The 15,589-nt window shown below is 38.0% G+C and overlaps 1 protein-coding gene across 1 annotated transcript in view; it reads left to right on the plus strand.

Annotated features, from left to right (window-relative positions):
- The window catches only part of pdia5 (protein disulfide isomerase family A, member 5), a 53,635-nt gene that overhangs the window by 4,794 nt on the left and 33,252 nt on the right, over window positions 1–15,589 (plus strand). The window contains exons 2-6 of the mRNA XM_042002781.1: window positions 3,798–3,924; window positions 7,678–7,765; window positions 12,881–12,964; window positions 13,116–13,161; window positions 15,130–15,222. Coding sequence (XP_041858715.1) covers window positions 3,798–3,924; window positions 7,678–7,765; window positions 12,881–12,964; window positions 13,116–13,161; window positions 15,130–15,222 — 438 coding nt within the window. The remainder of the gene's footprint in view (window positions 1–3,797; window positions 3,925–7,677; window positions 7,766–12,880; window positions 12,965–13,115; window positions 13,162–15,129; window positions 15,223–15,589) is intronic.

The following is a 15,589-nucleotide window of genomic DNA, read 5'->3' on the forward strand; positions in this document are numbered from 1 at the left end:
GCCTTAAACTAGATGCACTTTATTAGGCTGTATGCTTGTCACAGCAGATGTAAGGTATCGGCTTGGTGGTTCGGGCAGACACCTGCTGCTCTATAGGTGCCATTTTTATTTATTCATTTATATTTTTACACATAGTTTTCACACTTGGTACATGCCAGTTGACAGTTAAACAGTTTGTGTGTGTGTGTCCTACTGGTAGCTTTTCATATATTTTAGTAGAGGTTTTAAATAATGTTTCATACTTGTGTGTCTTTTCAGATTTCTGTTTCCTTAATACAGCTCTGTGAAAGCCAAAAAAAAAAAAACTAATGAAACAGCACTGTATGAATAATATAGGCTATGATGCCCTATTTCTGTTCAGTTTATTTAGCAAAGGTTTTTGTAAAAGTTCTATTTTGATTGATCAGCCAAATTGCAAAGGGTCTCTGTAGTGTGGTAAATGAAATCAAGTTAATGGGATAATAATAATGTACTAGAGTAGAAACACCAACCTGAAGGCTGGAATTGTTTATGAGCTAGTAATTTACAGCTCCAGTATTTGATGTTAAGAAGAGCTAGTTTTATTCCAAAAATCCAGCAATAAAAAGGGAAATTGATTGAGCAGTTAAATAAAAATTGTAAATGCTTATGTTTTATATCCACAAGTTCTTTATTGGCTCTTATCTCTTCTTGAGATTTATTCAAGAGTCTGGAGGATGTGGCATCCCTGGTTTCCTTTTTATTATACACTTGATTTTTATTTATTTTATTTATTTATTTATTTATTTTTTAAGAAAAAAAACCAACAACCATTTTTCTTTGGACTTTACTTTAAAGGAGCAGGGATCCAGAAAAACTGCTGGAATTTCTGTACTTCAAGTCTTTTTAAGTCTTGAATTTACATGATTAAGTATTTAGTTGGATTTGTGGATCCTGGGCCCATTATGTGACTTTTCTCTACAGAACCTTTTCTGTTTTAAATGCAGTGCAGGCTGGGGGCAAATGTTTTGACTATTCCTATAAGCAAGTTTGGATATATTATGATTAAATCACAAACCTATGAATGACTCAATCAAGAACATCCTAATTTGCATAGATACAGCCTCATGCTGGTTCATAAAATGAATCTGAGCTGGCTGATTGTGTCCAGGATTTAGTTACAGAAAACATGAACATGTTGACAAGATGGAAATTTGATGTAGTTTGGGGATGAGGATAAGTTATTAGAAGCTATATTAGAAATTGTATATTAGCATTCACCCATTTATCTATTTCTTTATTAGAAGATACTGCAACATGTTTTACTTAAATCCAAAGAAACAGACCTTCAGTGTGATCAAAATAAAATACTCAAGCACTGAAAAAGAAAGATTGTCATCAGTGTAAGTGGGATGAATCGATAGAAAATCTATTCAATAAATCTGTTTTGATGATTACAGTTAGCAAATAAAATGAAGACCATAAAAATGAAAATTATTTTCACTCATGTAATTTGAATGCACCATACACTAATTTCAGTTTTTTCCTGCTGCAGCTGCCTGTTCATGTACTTCACTGCGATGAAAGTTCAGCTTAAATCATCAGCAGAGCTCTAATAGTGCTTCTGAATGAGTCTGTCACTTATGATGCTCTGTAGAGAAACTGCCAGCACAGTCCTAGTCATTTCTATCATTGTCCATCTGTCACTGGAAGATGACACAGTCTCTAAGCGGTGGAAGAGACGTTTTATCGCAGCCATCAGCGGCCTTTGCTTGACGACAGCATGAGTGTTCTTCTCATGCTGCCTCAGTTGTAGGAGTATGTGCCAGTTTGCATATTTAGTGCAACACTGTCTAAAGATGACTTTAGTTTCCATGTTAAGCTAACCAGCAGACTGTTTATCTTTCTGAAGCCAAGATATGTGCTAAAACAGCGTTTACCAGCTGATCTTTATCCATGTTCAACCAAACTACTTATTGTTGGTGAAAATGTCTTCATTTAAAGCCTGAGCTTGCTTGGATTAAAATTTTTAATCATCATGCCTGAGAGGTTGAACGTTGGATCTGAAAGCTTATAACTTGCTCCCTCAGTAGATGAAGATGGCAGCTGTGTGCATGATGGACTTCAGTGTTCATAATGTATTCTAGCGATGAACTAGAGTCACATAAATGTGTCAAAGTATCCAGAAACTTTCTCCAAAGCACAGAACTAACCACCTCTGCTAAAAGCACAATGTTTATGTTAGAACTGGAGAAACTGCTAGATCTGTACATACAAAGCATGGATGAATACACAAAATGTTCTTGTCTTTTACTGTCACTATGTCACTATCAGTGGTTCTTCTCAAACTCAAATTTGAATTTTTAAGCTGCATTTTTTTTAATATACATTTTGATCAATTTTAATCCTTCTAGGTTCCATCAAGTGTTTAATTTCCTGATTAACTTGGACCATCTGTCGCCCGCTTTTTCTCTCAATCTAATCTCATTCCTACCTCCATTGTCTCATAACCCATGAATAACTACCTCTCCAAACAAGTGACACCTAGCCAAACCTCTAATTAGCCCACCATCAGCCAAGTGCCTCCGATGAGTCCCAAACAAAAACTGCCACAGCTTGTGTTTACTTTGTCGCCAAATCTACCTAATTACTTGTGCACAGGTGACAAAAACACCCCACCTAAACACAAATTATACTTGGTAAGACTGATGGTACTCCTCGAATAGTACCATATGGGTGGTGGGTGGTGGTTAGTGATGTCTGCTCGCAGCAAGCAGGTGTTGGGTTCAAACCTGTTGGTTAAATTATGTTTTCCATTTGCTTGCATGCGTTTGCTCCATATAATGTCATTTTGTCTCACGGTCCAGGTTCTCAAAATTTGGTTGTGGGTGTGAGAATGCAATGTTCTCTGTTCTTTCATGTTAGCCTAGGGTGTACTGCTGACCTGTACATGTTCAACAAAATCCTCTTACTCAGCATCAGCTGGGATAGGCCCTAGTCAATAGCTAAAGGATGTACAGCATATGTACTGTACATCCTTTAGCTATAAATTGGAAATTAAGCTGTATTTTCTTTTTACTTGGTTTCTTTGTGTTCATTTTGAAATTACTGATATGCAAATTGTATCTTAAGATTCACAGCACCTCACTTTAGAGGAGCATCTAGTTAGGAATTAAAAAAGAAAATGAGTCTGACAGGTGCTTGTTTTCATTCCGGGTGATATCGCTCAGCAGACTGGATCCGCTGAGTGAGCAGACAGTGTTTGGTGTCTACTTCAGTTCTCTGTAAGCAGAAATGAGAAGCTTTTAAATGAATGCTGATGGCATAGAGAGGATTAGAATGCATGGAAATGGCTTTATATGGCCAAAGTGTAATCAGTCTTTTGTTTTCTTTCTTCCACTTAAGTCATCTTAGATTAAAGAGCAGGCTCCACAGCATGGTTTTATTCCTTATATTAGATGTTTCACACTATTCGCTCAACTATCAATGTTTGCTCAGTTGAATGAGCCATTCAGACCTGTGTTGCAGATGTTGCCAGCTGTTGCTGACTTCAAACATGTCTTTGGTGCAGGCGGTCGCAAGGAGGCAGCTTCTTGTCTTATTTGTGTCTCAGTAGTTGAAAAGAAATTTGTTATTATGTGCAGTGCTGAAGCTCGACAACATTTAAACTAGTTAAATAATAGACTGACCTGCAGTATTTGTTGAACTCTAAAACTGGTAAAGTTTTGGAACTTTGAAATACACTCATTACATGCTTGTGTCTAGTGCTGAAGTTTATATGCTGTTAAAATTTGGTGGTACGATTTGGTTAAAGTTTTGTTTATGTGCATCTTTCACAGGTGTGGCTGCTGTCGTTGTTGGAGGCTGTGAAGGTATCACCTCTCATAGAGAAAGTCAATGACCACAAAGACTTCAAGAAGCTGCTCAGAACGAGAACCAATGTTCTGGCGCTCTACACAAAGACAGGTTAGAGAAGATTCACATCCTCTCATAATCTCTGTTCACTTAATAAGGTTGTAGATTTTGCCACAACATTCAGTACACTCAAAGGGAATGAAGGTAAGAGAAGCACCGTTGACGGGTACTTCTGGTGAGATTTATAGTCTGTGTCTGCATAGATTTCTAGGTGGAGGTTGAGACTGTAGTCTTAGGACTGGTTTAATCTGACTAGCTTACACAACTTGTCTTTTTAGCTGTTATGCACAGATGTCATTTATGTGCTTTTTATTTGATCAGACATTGACAAGTCATAACAATCCAGTTCAGTAAAACTTTTAGGTCCACATTCCAAGACGGTGCAGCTCACTTCTGTCGTACACAGATGCACCTGTGAATTCGCTTGTTAATGACTGGCGCACTATATAGCCAATGAATTTATGCAGTTAAGGGTATGCCACTTATATTTGCAATTTTGCCTGCCAAAAAACAAAAAGAAAAAACAGCTGCATATGAAAATGGCTTCAGGCAGACTTTTGTGTGGCCTGCATGTGCAGCTAGCAGCAGAACTGTAGTACAGGATGTTATAGAGACATGGATTCATCTAAATAATGATTGGGAGAAAATATTAGACAAAAATGTCACTTTTCTGTTAACAGCATGGAGCTGTTGCTGTAAAAAGCAAGATATATATTTTTAGATTTTTGTGTAAAATGCTTTATGACCAGAATTTTATTCAATCAAAGCTGGACTAACAGATAACAGATAACCATTTTACCCTCCCATGTATGTATACTGGGACACAGAAGGTTGCCCACTTAAATGGTTAAGCTCTAACTGTAGTTACACTCAGCATGTAACAATACTGAGTGTGTTCACCATGGATAGGTTTCAAAGGGAAAAAGTTCTGAACAGTTTAATATATCCAGCATTATGGAGACCCAGTGTTCACATTTACAGAGCTACTGTAGGAAAATGCAATAGATTATTTTGCCTGTGATTCTTATCTGTTTTTCATCATTTATTACTGTTATGTGGAAACTTTTGAATTAAAACACCAAATTATATTTCCTTTGATTTCCATATGTAATAAGAGACTGCCATTATGCAGTGGAACCTTTCCTATGTGTGATTATGTAAAACTTATTATAACATTCACCCACAGTATCTTAAAGATTATACAAAATGCATCTTTGGTACAGCTTTAGTCTGCAGACTGCTTTCAGTGGATGATTACAGTGGTCTATCTCAGTAATTAGCTTGGAAGTATCATACAGAATTAGAGCTAAGCTCTTAATAGAAACTAAACTGGTCAAAATCAGTAATGTAGTACAAATTGTTTCCTTCGAATCAATAGGGGACGTCTAATGTACTCCCAGTAGATTTTAATTCGATTTTTATTTGCAGATTTCCAAGAAGGAGAAGACTCAGCAATGCTGAAGAAGCAGCCTCTTGATATTGCCAATTTTTCCTTTCAAAAGACCCTTATAGCACACAATATGCACTGAAAGACAGTCAGAGCCCTACAGCTACAGATTTCTTTCATGATTCATGATGCACACCAGCCTACATAAGCTCACTGGATATGACTTCCACAAACTGAGCCGTGGCTTTGGTTGAATAATTACTGGCTGTAGTTCAACACAGACCTTCTTCCTTAAAAGACACAAGAGGATGCTCTCATGCAGATTTTGATCTCCCCACCTCCACACACTTCACATACTGTTCCCCTGTTCAGAAAATACAGGATTGTCTTCCCTACTCATCACCAGCCTCTGCACTTCTGCATTCAGTCACATTCCTGTTGAGTTTTTGTCTGGCTTGTGTCCATCAAAATATAGCCTGAGACCCTGCTGACCTGTTCATGCATACCATTAATATACATCTTATGTGATATGAACACATGAGGACAGCTCTAACTACAGGTGTGAACACATACTGAGGACTGACTGCTTAGCCTGCATCTAAAGCAGGACTGAGCTGCATATGACAACATTATTTGGGTGGTTTGAATGTAAATGAGTATTAAGCCACAATGAGAGATTGCTTATTCAGCTAGCATGCCTTCCTGGTTAAAATGCATTTGTCAGTTTTTCACTGGGTCAAGTGTACACAGGTATCTTTAGCTATTTGTTTGGCAAAATGTTTTTGGCTAGCCCAAATAAAGTTAAAGCACATGAAGTTGAATACTCTGAAGCCTAAGTGTTAGCAGGTCAGTTTGGTTAAACTGTTTGGGTGAATGTGGATTAAAAAAGTTGAACTCTTGCAAGACACTGGTATTTGGTCTGTGCAAACAGAAAGGATGTAAGCTGCATTTCTATTTGCATATAAAGTAGGGAAATGCTTGTACATCCACTGTGACAAGTTTTAAATCTCAAACTTTTTTCAAACTGCAACATTTTTGGACCTCCAGTATATAAACTTTTGGAATAAATGCCAACCCCATTATAGCTGCAGAGAGAAGTGTTTGTGTCTTTTGGATATCATAATGCAGAGATACTCACTCTTTGTTTGGCATTTTAGTTGTATCTGCATTGTCCTCCCCTGGATTTGTCATAACCCATCATGTCACCACTTTTCTGGAAAGACAAAAAGACTCCAAAAAACTCACACATAAGCCTTGACTGTCAACGTGAATAACTAATTGGTGTAGAGACGTTGCCAGCAGCTGCTTTACAGTAAAAGTCTTCATCATGCTGCTGCAGCCTACATGAGCCGGAGGCAAGCCTTCTTTTGAGTAATTTCAATCATTTCCAGTTGTAGATATTTTTTATTAATAGTTTGTAGATTATTTATAAAACTGCAAAAAAATTCTAATTTTTTTCTTTTTCATGTTAACTCAAGTTCTGATGCTACTTGTCTACTTATGTACTTGTTAATGCCTTGTGTGTGTGTGTGTGTGTGTGTGTGAGTGAACAGGGCTGATAAATAACCAGCTGGTATCTGCTTTCTCCCTTTTCTAAACACGGTAATAAACTGATAGTGAATTTGCAAGATGTTTTTGTTGCCAACGCTGTGTGATGTGGGACCCTGGAGAGTCATAGCAGTGCACCCTTATCTAAAAATAGTCTTGGCCTGGAGCATTGAGGAATTGTTTACTTTGTGCAGTGAATAAAACACATTTAGTTTTGGGGGAGTATAAAAATGATGAATTGTGTAACAAAGAGTAGAATATTACCTTGTTTACTGTACTCAAAGGAATCCGCATTGGTTTCCATATCTGATGAAAATCAATAATAATAATAATACAATATATGTAGTAGCAAGTCACGCTGGTTTCTTATTCCTTACACAGAAAGCAAATTGTTCAACTCGGCCACATTTTATCAAACAGAGGGCATTGTAAAAGTCTTTATTGGTCATTGACTTTTAATATTATCCTTGAATGATTTCACAAAAACTGTTATCTTAAACAACCACACTCTGTTTACCTTTTTTCCCCAAAAACTTGATGTGCATCAACAGCTACAGCCTTTGTGTCACAGTATAATCCTCCCATCTCCTGGATAGTGACACTATTGTAAGATGATGAAAGCTGATGTAACCTAAGCTACTTTTCTGAACCCATCCTCTGAAAGGTATTAGAGAATGCTCCTCCAGTGATCTCTTTCTGTCACTTGGTGCTTTAGCAAGACACTGAGCTCCACTGTAACTCAATTCCTGCTCACATCTTTGCTGTGTTTAACATGACAGTGTCCTTTGTGCCTGAAAGCTCTGGGTTTGTCCTGAGCCAATGAACAGTTTGGTTTATGAGGCTGATTTGAGTTTATTTTCTGTCCATAGCTACATCAGGGGACTTGTACCTGAAACTGCTCTCCGATGTTGCCCAAACTGTAAAGGGCCAAGGGACTATTGCCTGGATCAACTGTGGGTAAGTAAAGGGATCATTAAAAAAATGTATACACAGTTTATGAATACTTTTCTCTCCATCACTTTAAGACACCCAGCCTTTTTTCCAACATTGCAGCCTCTTTTGTTCAGGAGACTTTCAAACAGCCTTTAAAAAGGCAGAGCAATTTACTTCTCCCAGGAATGTCTCTGCTCCCATCCATCTGCACAATTTAAGGCTTTTTCACTGGGCTGTAAAAGGCCTCCTTCCACTGGTTCTAATGTGCAGGCACAATCAGACAGGCTGCCACTCGCTTATTAGAGCTATTGAAGTTTCTGGGTCTAATCCATTGGATGTCTTTATCAGTTTTCAATTCTCCACTCTCAGGGTTTTATTTTGAACATTTTGGCCCCCCCCCCCCCCCCCCCCCCCCTTCCAAAAAGGAAAAAAAGAATATGTGATGACAAAGGCACTTATAGAATAGTGTGTTAAGTTTCTCTATATTACTTTCTTTCAGGTTTAGCCATGAGACTTCTGATTCTTTTTACCTGAATTTACTTGTGTGCTGCCAAACAGCTAGTTTTATTACTGATGTGTGCAAATTATAACTATTAGTTATTCAATCTAAGTTTTGTCGCTGACTATTATTTAAAAGCAGACTGATAGGAGTGCTTTAAGGCATCAGGCTAAAAGCTGAACAAGTGGATGTGTTTGCAGTGACCCACTGACCCACTGCAAACACCAAAACTGCTTGTGAAAGGGATTAACCCGGCTAACATTAAGCCTTTGGAATGATCTTTCCCAAAATCCTGCCATCACCCCCTATCAAAAATATGTGGACAGTGGTTGAAGGTAAATTCAATTCCAGGATACTAACTTTACTTTTCTCAAGAGGAGATACCAAACATACAACCAGAAAAGCTTTGAAAAGGTCAAAGTACAGCTAAAAAAAAAACAAACAATGGTCCACCTAACATGACTTTTTTTTTCTATGTTTAGATAATTAAGCAGATAAGTTCAAACCCTGTGGTGGTTTCAGAAACCTCACAATAGACAAATCATTTTTTTTTTTTTTCTTGCATTATTTTGCACAGTCTTTCTGGCTTTATGTGAGGGTTTTATGTCCAGGCCTATTGATGGTGAAAGAATTCAGATGGAAGTCACTTTAGGATTGTCTAACACCCGTGCTTGTGTTCATTGGCATGCACAATAGTGAACCACCACCACAACCACAATGTTAGGTTGCATTTGTGCTTTCTTCAAAGTTCTCTCTGTTTGGCTGCAGTAATACTCAAGTGTTTTCTAACTAATCCATTTCTAAACAGAAATGTATATTAAACATAAAAAATCAAATTGACTAAAAAGATGAAAAAACAGTTTCAGATTTTCAGTACATTTCAGTAACCACATGCAAAATGCTGAACTCTAGATACCCCCAAGACACTGACATTGTTTAACATGAGTAGTTTTTTTCTTTTGAGTTTCACCCGCTTTGCTCCTCACTGATCTGAGAGTGGGTTGTTGTTCTTTTTGTCCATCTGCTGCTCAGTTCCACTTTATTTTTTATAAACCCGTCAACCCATCAGCTGTCTTCCTCACCAGGGAGGAAAGACTGTATCATAAAACAGGAAACAATGAGGAAGGGAGTAACTCTGCTTTGACACCTCGTGTTCATTCCAGCATGCACAATCTCTCAGGCTTATCCGGGATTGAAGACCAGGCACGCCGAAATGGAGGAAAAGGAATAAATAAATTCAGAACAGTCCAAAGGAATTGTCAAAGGTGCTGGTGTCCACGTTTCGCTACAACGACCCTCCATGATGCAGGTCCTTTTTTGGTTTATACTTTTTGACTCGGGCACCATTTTTCACCTGGCAGACGATGGTGTCTTTTTCCCTCCTTCCTCATCCAACAACTCCAGAATTTTAGAGAGCGTGTTAATGCTAAACAGAGATTTATACCAGGCCAGATTCCCACAAGGAGAGCTCGAGTGAACCGGGTTTATCACTACAGGGCACAGGGATGCAGTGCCAGACTCCGTAGCAAAGCATTGTGCTATTTGGCATATTTTGCCATCATCTCAAATGGACCAGTTCCAAATTGAAGCTCCAGCTGAGAGCTCATAGTGGACAGAGAGAGAAAGAGAGTAAAGTGCATATCACAGCGTGAGAACTGTCGGCCCTGCCAGGGAAGAGAGCCACCAAGGCCAGAATGACACACTTTGAACAGATGACAGCGACCTGAGTGTTGGCCAACTGGGTTCCACCGGTGAGATGGCTGATCTCATACAGGAAGGGAAATCAGGACTGGACTGCCCCTCTTCCAGTCTGGACATTTTGAAGCAACAGAACATAGTAAGATGTAAAATCTTGTCTGGGGGAAAGGGGAGAAGAAAAGCACAAACAAGCAAATCACAGATTAGGATTTATGTTTACAGTAATAATGCTTAAATGGCATGCAGGCCTTCATCCTCTTAGCATGATGAATCCATTATTAATCCTTTGTGAAAAGGCTCTGTTGACTTTGGCCTATTTTATTTATTTTTTTCTCACCAATCATTCTCCTGTTGTAATGGTGTCGACTGTCTTGTTTAAGTATTTAGTGATGGACTTATCTAACATAAATTATGGCACATACTTCACTTGATGCAGAGACAGACTTCAGATATTTCATTTTAAACTTGCTGTTTAATTTGATCTTAATAAACTGGTTTGGGTTTTGTTTTGAGGTTTAATTCATTGTGAAATATGCAAGCAATTTCTTTCAGAAATATTAACCGAGTTGTGATATATTTATATCATAATACTTCAGTGACTCAAATAGCCTGTGACCTAAATGGTTGACCAACATTTAATGCTTCGTAAACTTAGGTCAGACAGTTATTTACTAAGGCTGACTAACCTCCCTAAATTCAACACATCAGTCACAGATTCGCGCTCACTACAGTGTTAGACCACTGATGCATCCATTGGCTTTGGCCCAGGGATGAATGAAAACAGGTTGTGCTCGTCCAGCAGGCGAAACTCTGCCATTCATAGCCTTTGTTGTGCTGAATGAACATTAGCCAATGAGTCACACCAACGTCCCAGGGTTTCCGTTTTACTCTGCGACTGTGGAGAACTTCTTTTCACTGGCCTTTTGACTCAAACTGCATTTCAAAAACAAACTGGCATGCTGTCTTTTTTTTCTTTTCTTTTTCTTTCTGAGTCATTTTTGCTTTGCATGTATGACTAAATGAATCAGCACGAAAGCCGAGTCTAATGTTAAATTGGTACATAAGCAGGTGTGTGGGCCCGTCACATTCTCCTGAAAAGTACCTGCTGCCGTTTTTTGCCAGCATTATGAAGCTCGTCAGATGTGATTTCCTTTCCAATTCATTGTCTTTTTAACATCGCAATTCTGAAGTGGTTGTCAAGTTTGATTAATTTTTGAATCACCATCAGTTCTCTGTTTCAGTTCACAACTTAATTTGTTTGAATGTTTCCATAGCCAAAGCCTCATTGCACACATTTAAAAACATTGAAGACAGTTTAAGTCTCTATTATTTAAATGCATTGTTTGATTAAACTTGTATTTTTGTTTATCATGATTTTTCCATAACTTTCTTTTCTATATGTTAAACACTGTGAAGGCAGTGTAACAGATTTTTGAACATTAACATGCAGACTTTTGGATTTTTTTCTGGTTTTGTACTCTTTATAGTATTAACCAATCACATGTGTGCATGCTTGGGTCATCTTAAGGTTAACAAAATACATGTGAAGAGAATCTATGAACTGCACACGATTATTTGACAAGTGTAAGCACAATCAAACCGAACAGAATGTCTTGACCTAATATTCATCATATCTCCTGCCATTGCTTCTTTCATATGGTTTTATTTGATCTGTTTTTACCGTGATTCTCTAAATGCTTTACTTGAATTTTTATCTGTTTAGGATATCCTTGAGAGGTTACTTTTTTTTTTTTTTTTTTAGTCCTCACAGTTTTTTGTCTCTTGTGACATTTTTTCACGCAGTAGGATGCAGGTCCCTGATCTTGAATCAGATGACTGTACGTCATCACCTAATATGTGTCGAGGTTACATCTGCTCCTGGTGTGCCAGTACTGCTGCCATCTGCCATTATGAGTCAGTCTAACATGGCATTATGTACTCTGTCCTTACCTGGAATACTGTGGAAACACATGCACTGACATGCAAGGGATAAACTACAACGATCTTATTCTCTAAGTCTGCAAAGCACATTTTAATTTCATCTTTCCTTGTTCCATTGAAGCTTTTCTCCAGTAAATACTGGATACTTCCATCCATTTTACTATAAATTAATGCATATTTTCCATACTCAGTCTTATTAAGGAAGAAGAAAACTGTCAAAAGTGTGACATTATAGCATTGTGTACAGTATGTGTGGGCGGGTGGATGCATATTTTCTTTCCTCTCTAACAGCAGTCATTTTTTTTTTTTTCAATTAAAGAAATAAGCTTCATACAACAGAATATGTACATGTTGGCACACATCAATCAAAAGCTGCCATCAACATATTATTCACACTGTATTTATGTGTTCTGTATTTTCATACCAGGTAAAGTGCAGTATATATAGTTACTGCATATTAACCTGCATGTGAATAGATTGATGGACATTTAATACATTTTCTCATATTTCCTAATTTAGCTTAGTTAAGTTGTTTTTAGAAAAAAGAGCAAATGTTACAATAAAAAAATCAATTCAGTATAGAAAAGTAAATATTTGATAATGCATACAGTAAAATAACATAAATTTGTTACTGAGCAGAAGAAAACGTACTTTTTGACCAAATAGATGTTAGATGAGATATAAAGGAGTCTTTGAATTAGTTTTGTGTATGTGAGAAGCATAATAGGTTTCTGTGTTTACATAATTGATTGTTACTAAGCTGCTGTTGAGCTGAAATTTGTCTGTGTGCATTTTTAATTAAATATGCAGCATGTTGAACCCATCTTTGAAGTGCTGGATTACACAGTTTTTGTTTTTTATGGTAGAAACACTTTGCTTCATTTATCCTTGGCAGTTTGAATCACTTTATCATTCTGTGTGTTTTTAATTACTTAGGATTTCATGAATTTAACTTCCATGAATTAGAATGTCCTTCTTGTGTGTTTTGATGTCTTTGTCAGAGATTCAGAGGGTCGTAAGCTCTGCAAGAAAGTGAAGGTGGACCCCAGCTCCAAACACGGAGGAGCAGAGTTGCTGCACTACAAGTGAGAAACCAGACATTCAGCTGGCTTTCAAACACTTTTTAAAACATCTGAGTGTTTTTTGGAAAGTACAACGGTTTATGCAGCTTGAGAAGTACACCATTCACCACTTACGTCTGGGGTTGTTTTTCATTGTGTCTTTTGTGTTTTGCAGAGATGGGACATTCCACACAGAGTACAATAGACCTGCTACATTTAAGGTGATCTGAGTTCATACATTCTCTGTATATGATGTGCAATTTTCTGCTTTGTTGTGCTTAAGTAATAACTTATAAAATTTACAAATTTCTCCCAAGAGAACACTGTTTATGTCATTTAAGTACATAATAAACTAGGAATACGTTTTTACCTGTTTCCCGTGAAGAAACGCCAGCGAGCATCCTGGATTCGTTCCATCATCTGGGCAGACTGGAAAGCTACGCACTGGCACTGGGTCTGCAGTGTTCTGTCTGATAAAACCAAAGGTGTGGACTATTATTCGTCTGTGGACATGAAGAGGAAATCAATAGACAGCGGTCCAAGTAGGAGGCAGCATGAGTCCGTCGCCGTGAAATTGTCAAGTTACACACCAGCACCCACCATGTTTACCACATTTCAGTGAAAACATCATAAAACTACCGAATTAATAGATGCATTAACTCTACCGATGAACGAATTAGCAATCATTAGCTACGTTGACATGAACATATATGTCATCTATCTGACTGAAATGAATCTGATCAGCATCCCAAAGATCATATTAAATTTCCATCATGTTAACACACAACTGACTGGATCTCTGTCTTTGGTCTGATTGATTTCAATCAGATAGAAGAAATATTTGTCCATCTAAACAAAGCTAATTATTGCTAATTTATTCAAATGTAGAGTTAATGAATTTATTTTTCCACTGAAATGCAGTAAACGTGGATGCTGGAGCCCCCCTGGACATTTTCATGGTGGTGGACTCATGCTGCCTCATTACACAGAATGCTGGCTTTGTGCTTCCACTTCATGTCCACAGACAGACAATAGTCGACATCTTCAGTGTCATCAGACGGCCAACCAGAGATGATGTGCGCACTGCAGACCCGGTGCTAGTATAAAGCTTTCCATTTTGTGTGGCTGATCCCACGAATCCAGGCTGCTCACTGGTGTTTCTTCATGGAAACGGGTAAAAATGTATTCTCTGTTCGCATCCCTTCTTGCCTTAATGATTTAATCATTCACATACACAACTGTCTAGAGCAGGGGTGCCCAAGTCCAGTCCTTGAGATCTACTATCCTGGAACTTTTAGATGGAACCCTTCTCCAATACACCTAAATCAAACGGCTCAGTTCCCTCATCCACATGTCATTGAGCTCTGCAGACACCTGGTAACGAGTCATTCATTCGATTCTGGTGTGTTGGAAAAGGGTTGCCTCTAAAAGTTGCAGGATAGTAGATCTTGAGGACTGAACCTGGGCACCCCTGGTCTAGAGTCACACTAGTATCCTTAGTCAAGATGAACACATAGCCTATTTCACTTAACAGCTTAGCTTTTTTTCCTCCTATTTTGGTTATGCACACATGACCTACCTTAGGGTTAGTCCTACATTTTAATAAGTTACTGCTCACTAAAATGTGAATGAGGTCAAAACTGTTTTAATACTTCAGCTTTTTGTGCATTAGAATAAAAATAAAGTTAAGATGGTGAAAAAATATACTGATTAATCACGTCTGTATTTATCTATCAAGCTTTTATTGCTCTTTGCTGTATTGGCTGTATTTTTTTTCTGACCGATGTTAAACCCTCTGAAACCATAAAAAATCAACAGTCTCAGTTTAAAACATTACAAAGTAGTCCTGATAATAACCTCCAGATCATTAAATATTTCGCCTGTGCAGTGCAGAATGAAATATTTCCTGCTGGTGCCTCCTCAGACATATTGCTCATTATATTTACTGGAAGTTTTACTAAGCTCATTAATAGACACTCGGAGGCAGTGAAATGGCTATTGGAAACATGAACGTGTTAATCTATAGGAGCCTCCATATGGCAAACCCTAGAATTTAATGCCAGTGCTCTCGTAAATCACCAGTCATCTTGTTGTCTGCAGGATCATTTTGTGCTAAGCGTTGCTTTGTCTATACAAACTTTCCACACAGCTGAATTGACCCCCTACCCCTTTTTTATTTCTCTATGTAGTCTATGGTAGCATTTTTGAAAGACCCATCAGGGCCTCCGCTGTGGGAGGAGAACCCTGAAGCAAAAGATGTCATCCACGTCGAAACAGAAAAAGTAAGTCCTGACCCGAACTAACTTTTGATCTTTGTGCCTGTTGCACTATTACAGTAATCGAGAATATTCATTGTGATATAAAATTATTGCGATCACACACTTCAACAACACAGCTGATCCAGTGCAGAGTTTCTCTCGTCTGCTCTCAAGATGAGATTGATTTAGCTTCTGTCGCTGATCATTGTGCTCACCTCTGCAGCACAAAGCTGCACACTAATAGCATCATGTCAGCTTCAACATCATTGAGCCGCTTGGTGTAGTTCTACTAATATAAGCCTGTTCTTACAACTAGAAAATGTTTCCAGACAGCTCTCATCCAGCCAAGTCAGGTGGAACTGGTATCAGAATCCTCAATACAACTCGTGGC

Source organism: Melanotaenia boesemani, chromosome 12 (assembly GCF_017639745.1).
Source record: "Melanotaenia boesemani isolate fMelBoe1 chromosome 12, fMelBoe1.pri, whole genome shotgun sequence".
Taxonomy (NCBI): domain Eukaryota; kingdom Metazoa; phylum Chordata; class Actinopteri; order Atheriniformes; family Melanotaeniidae; genus Melanotaenia; species Melanotaenia boesemani.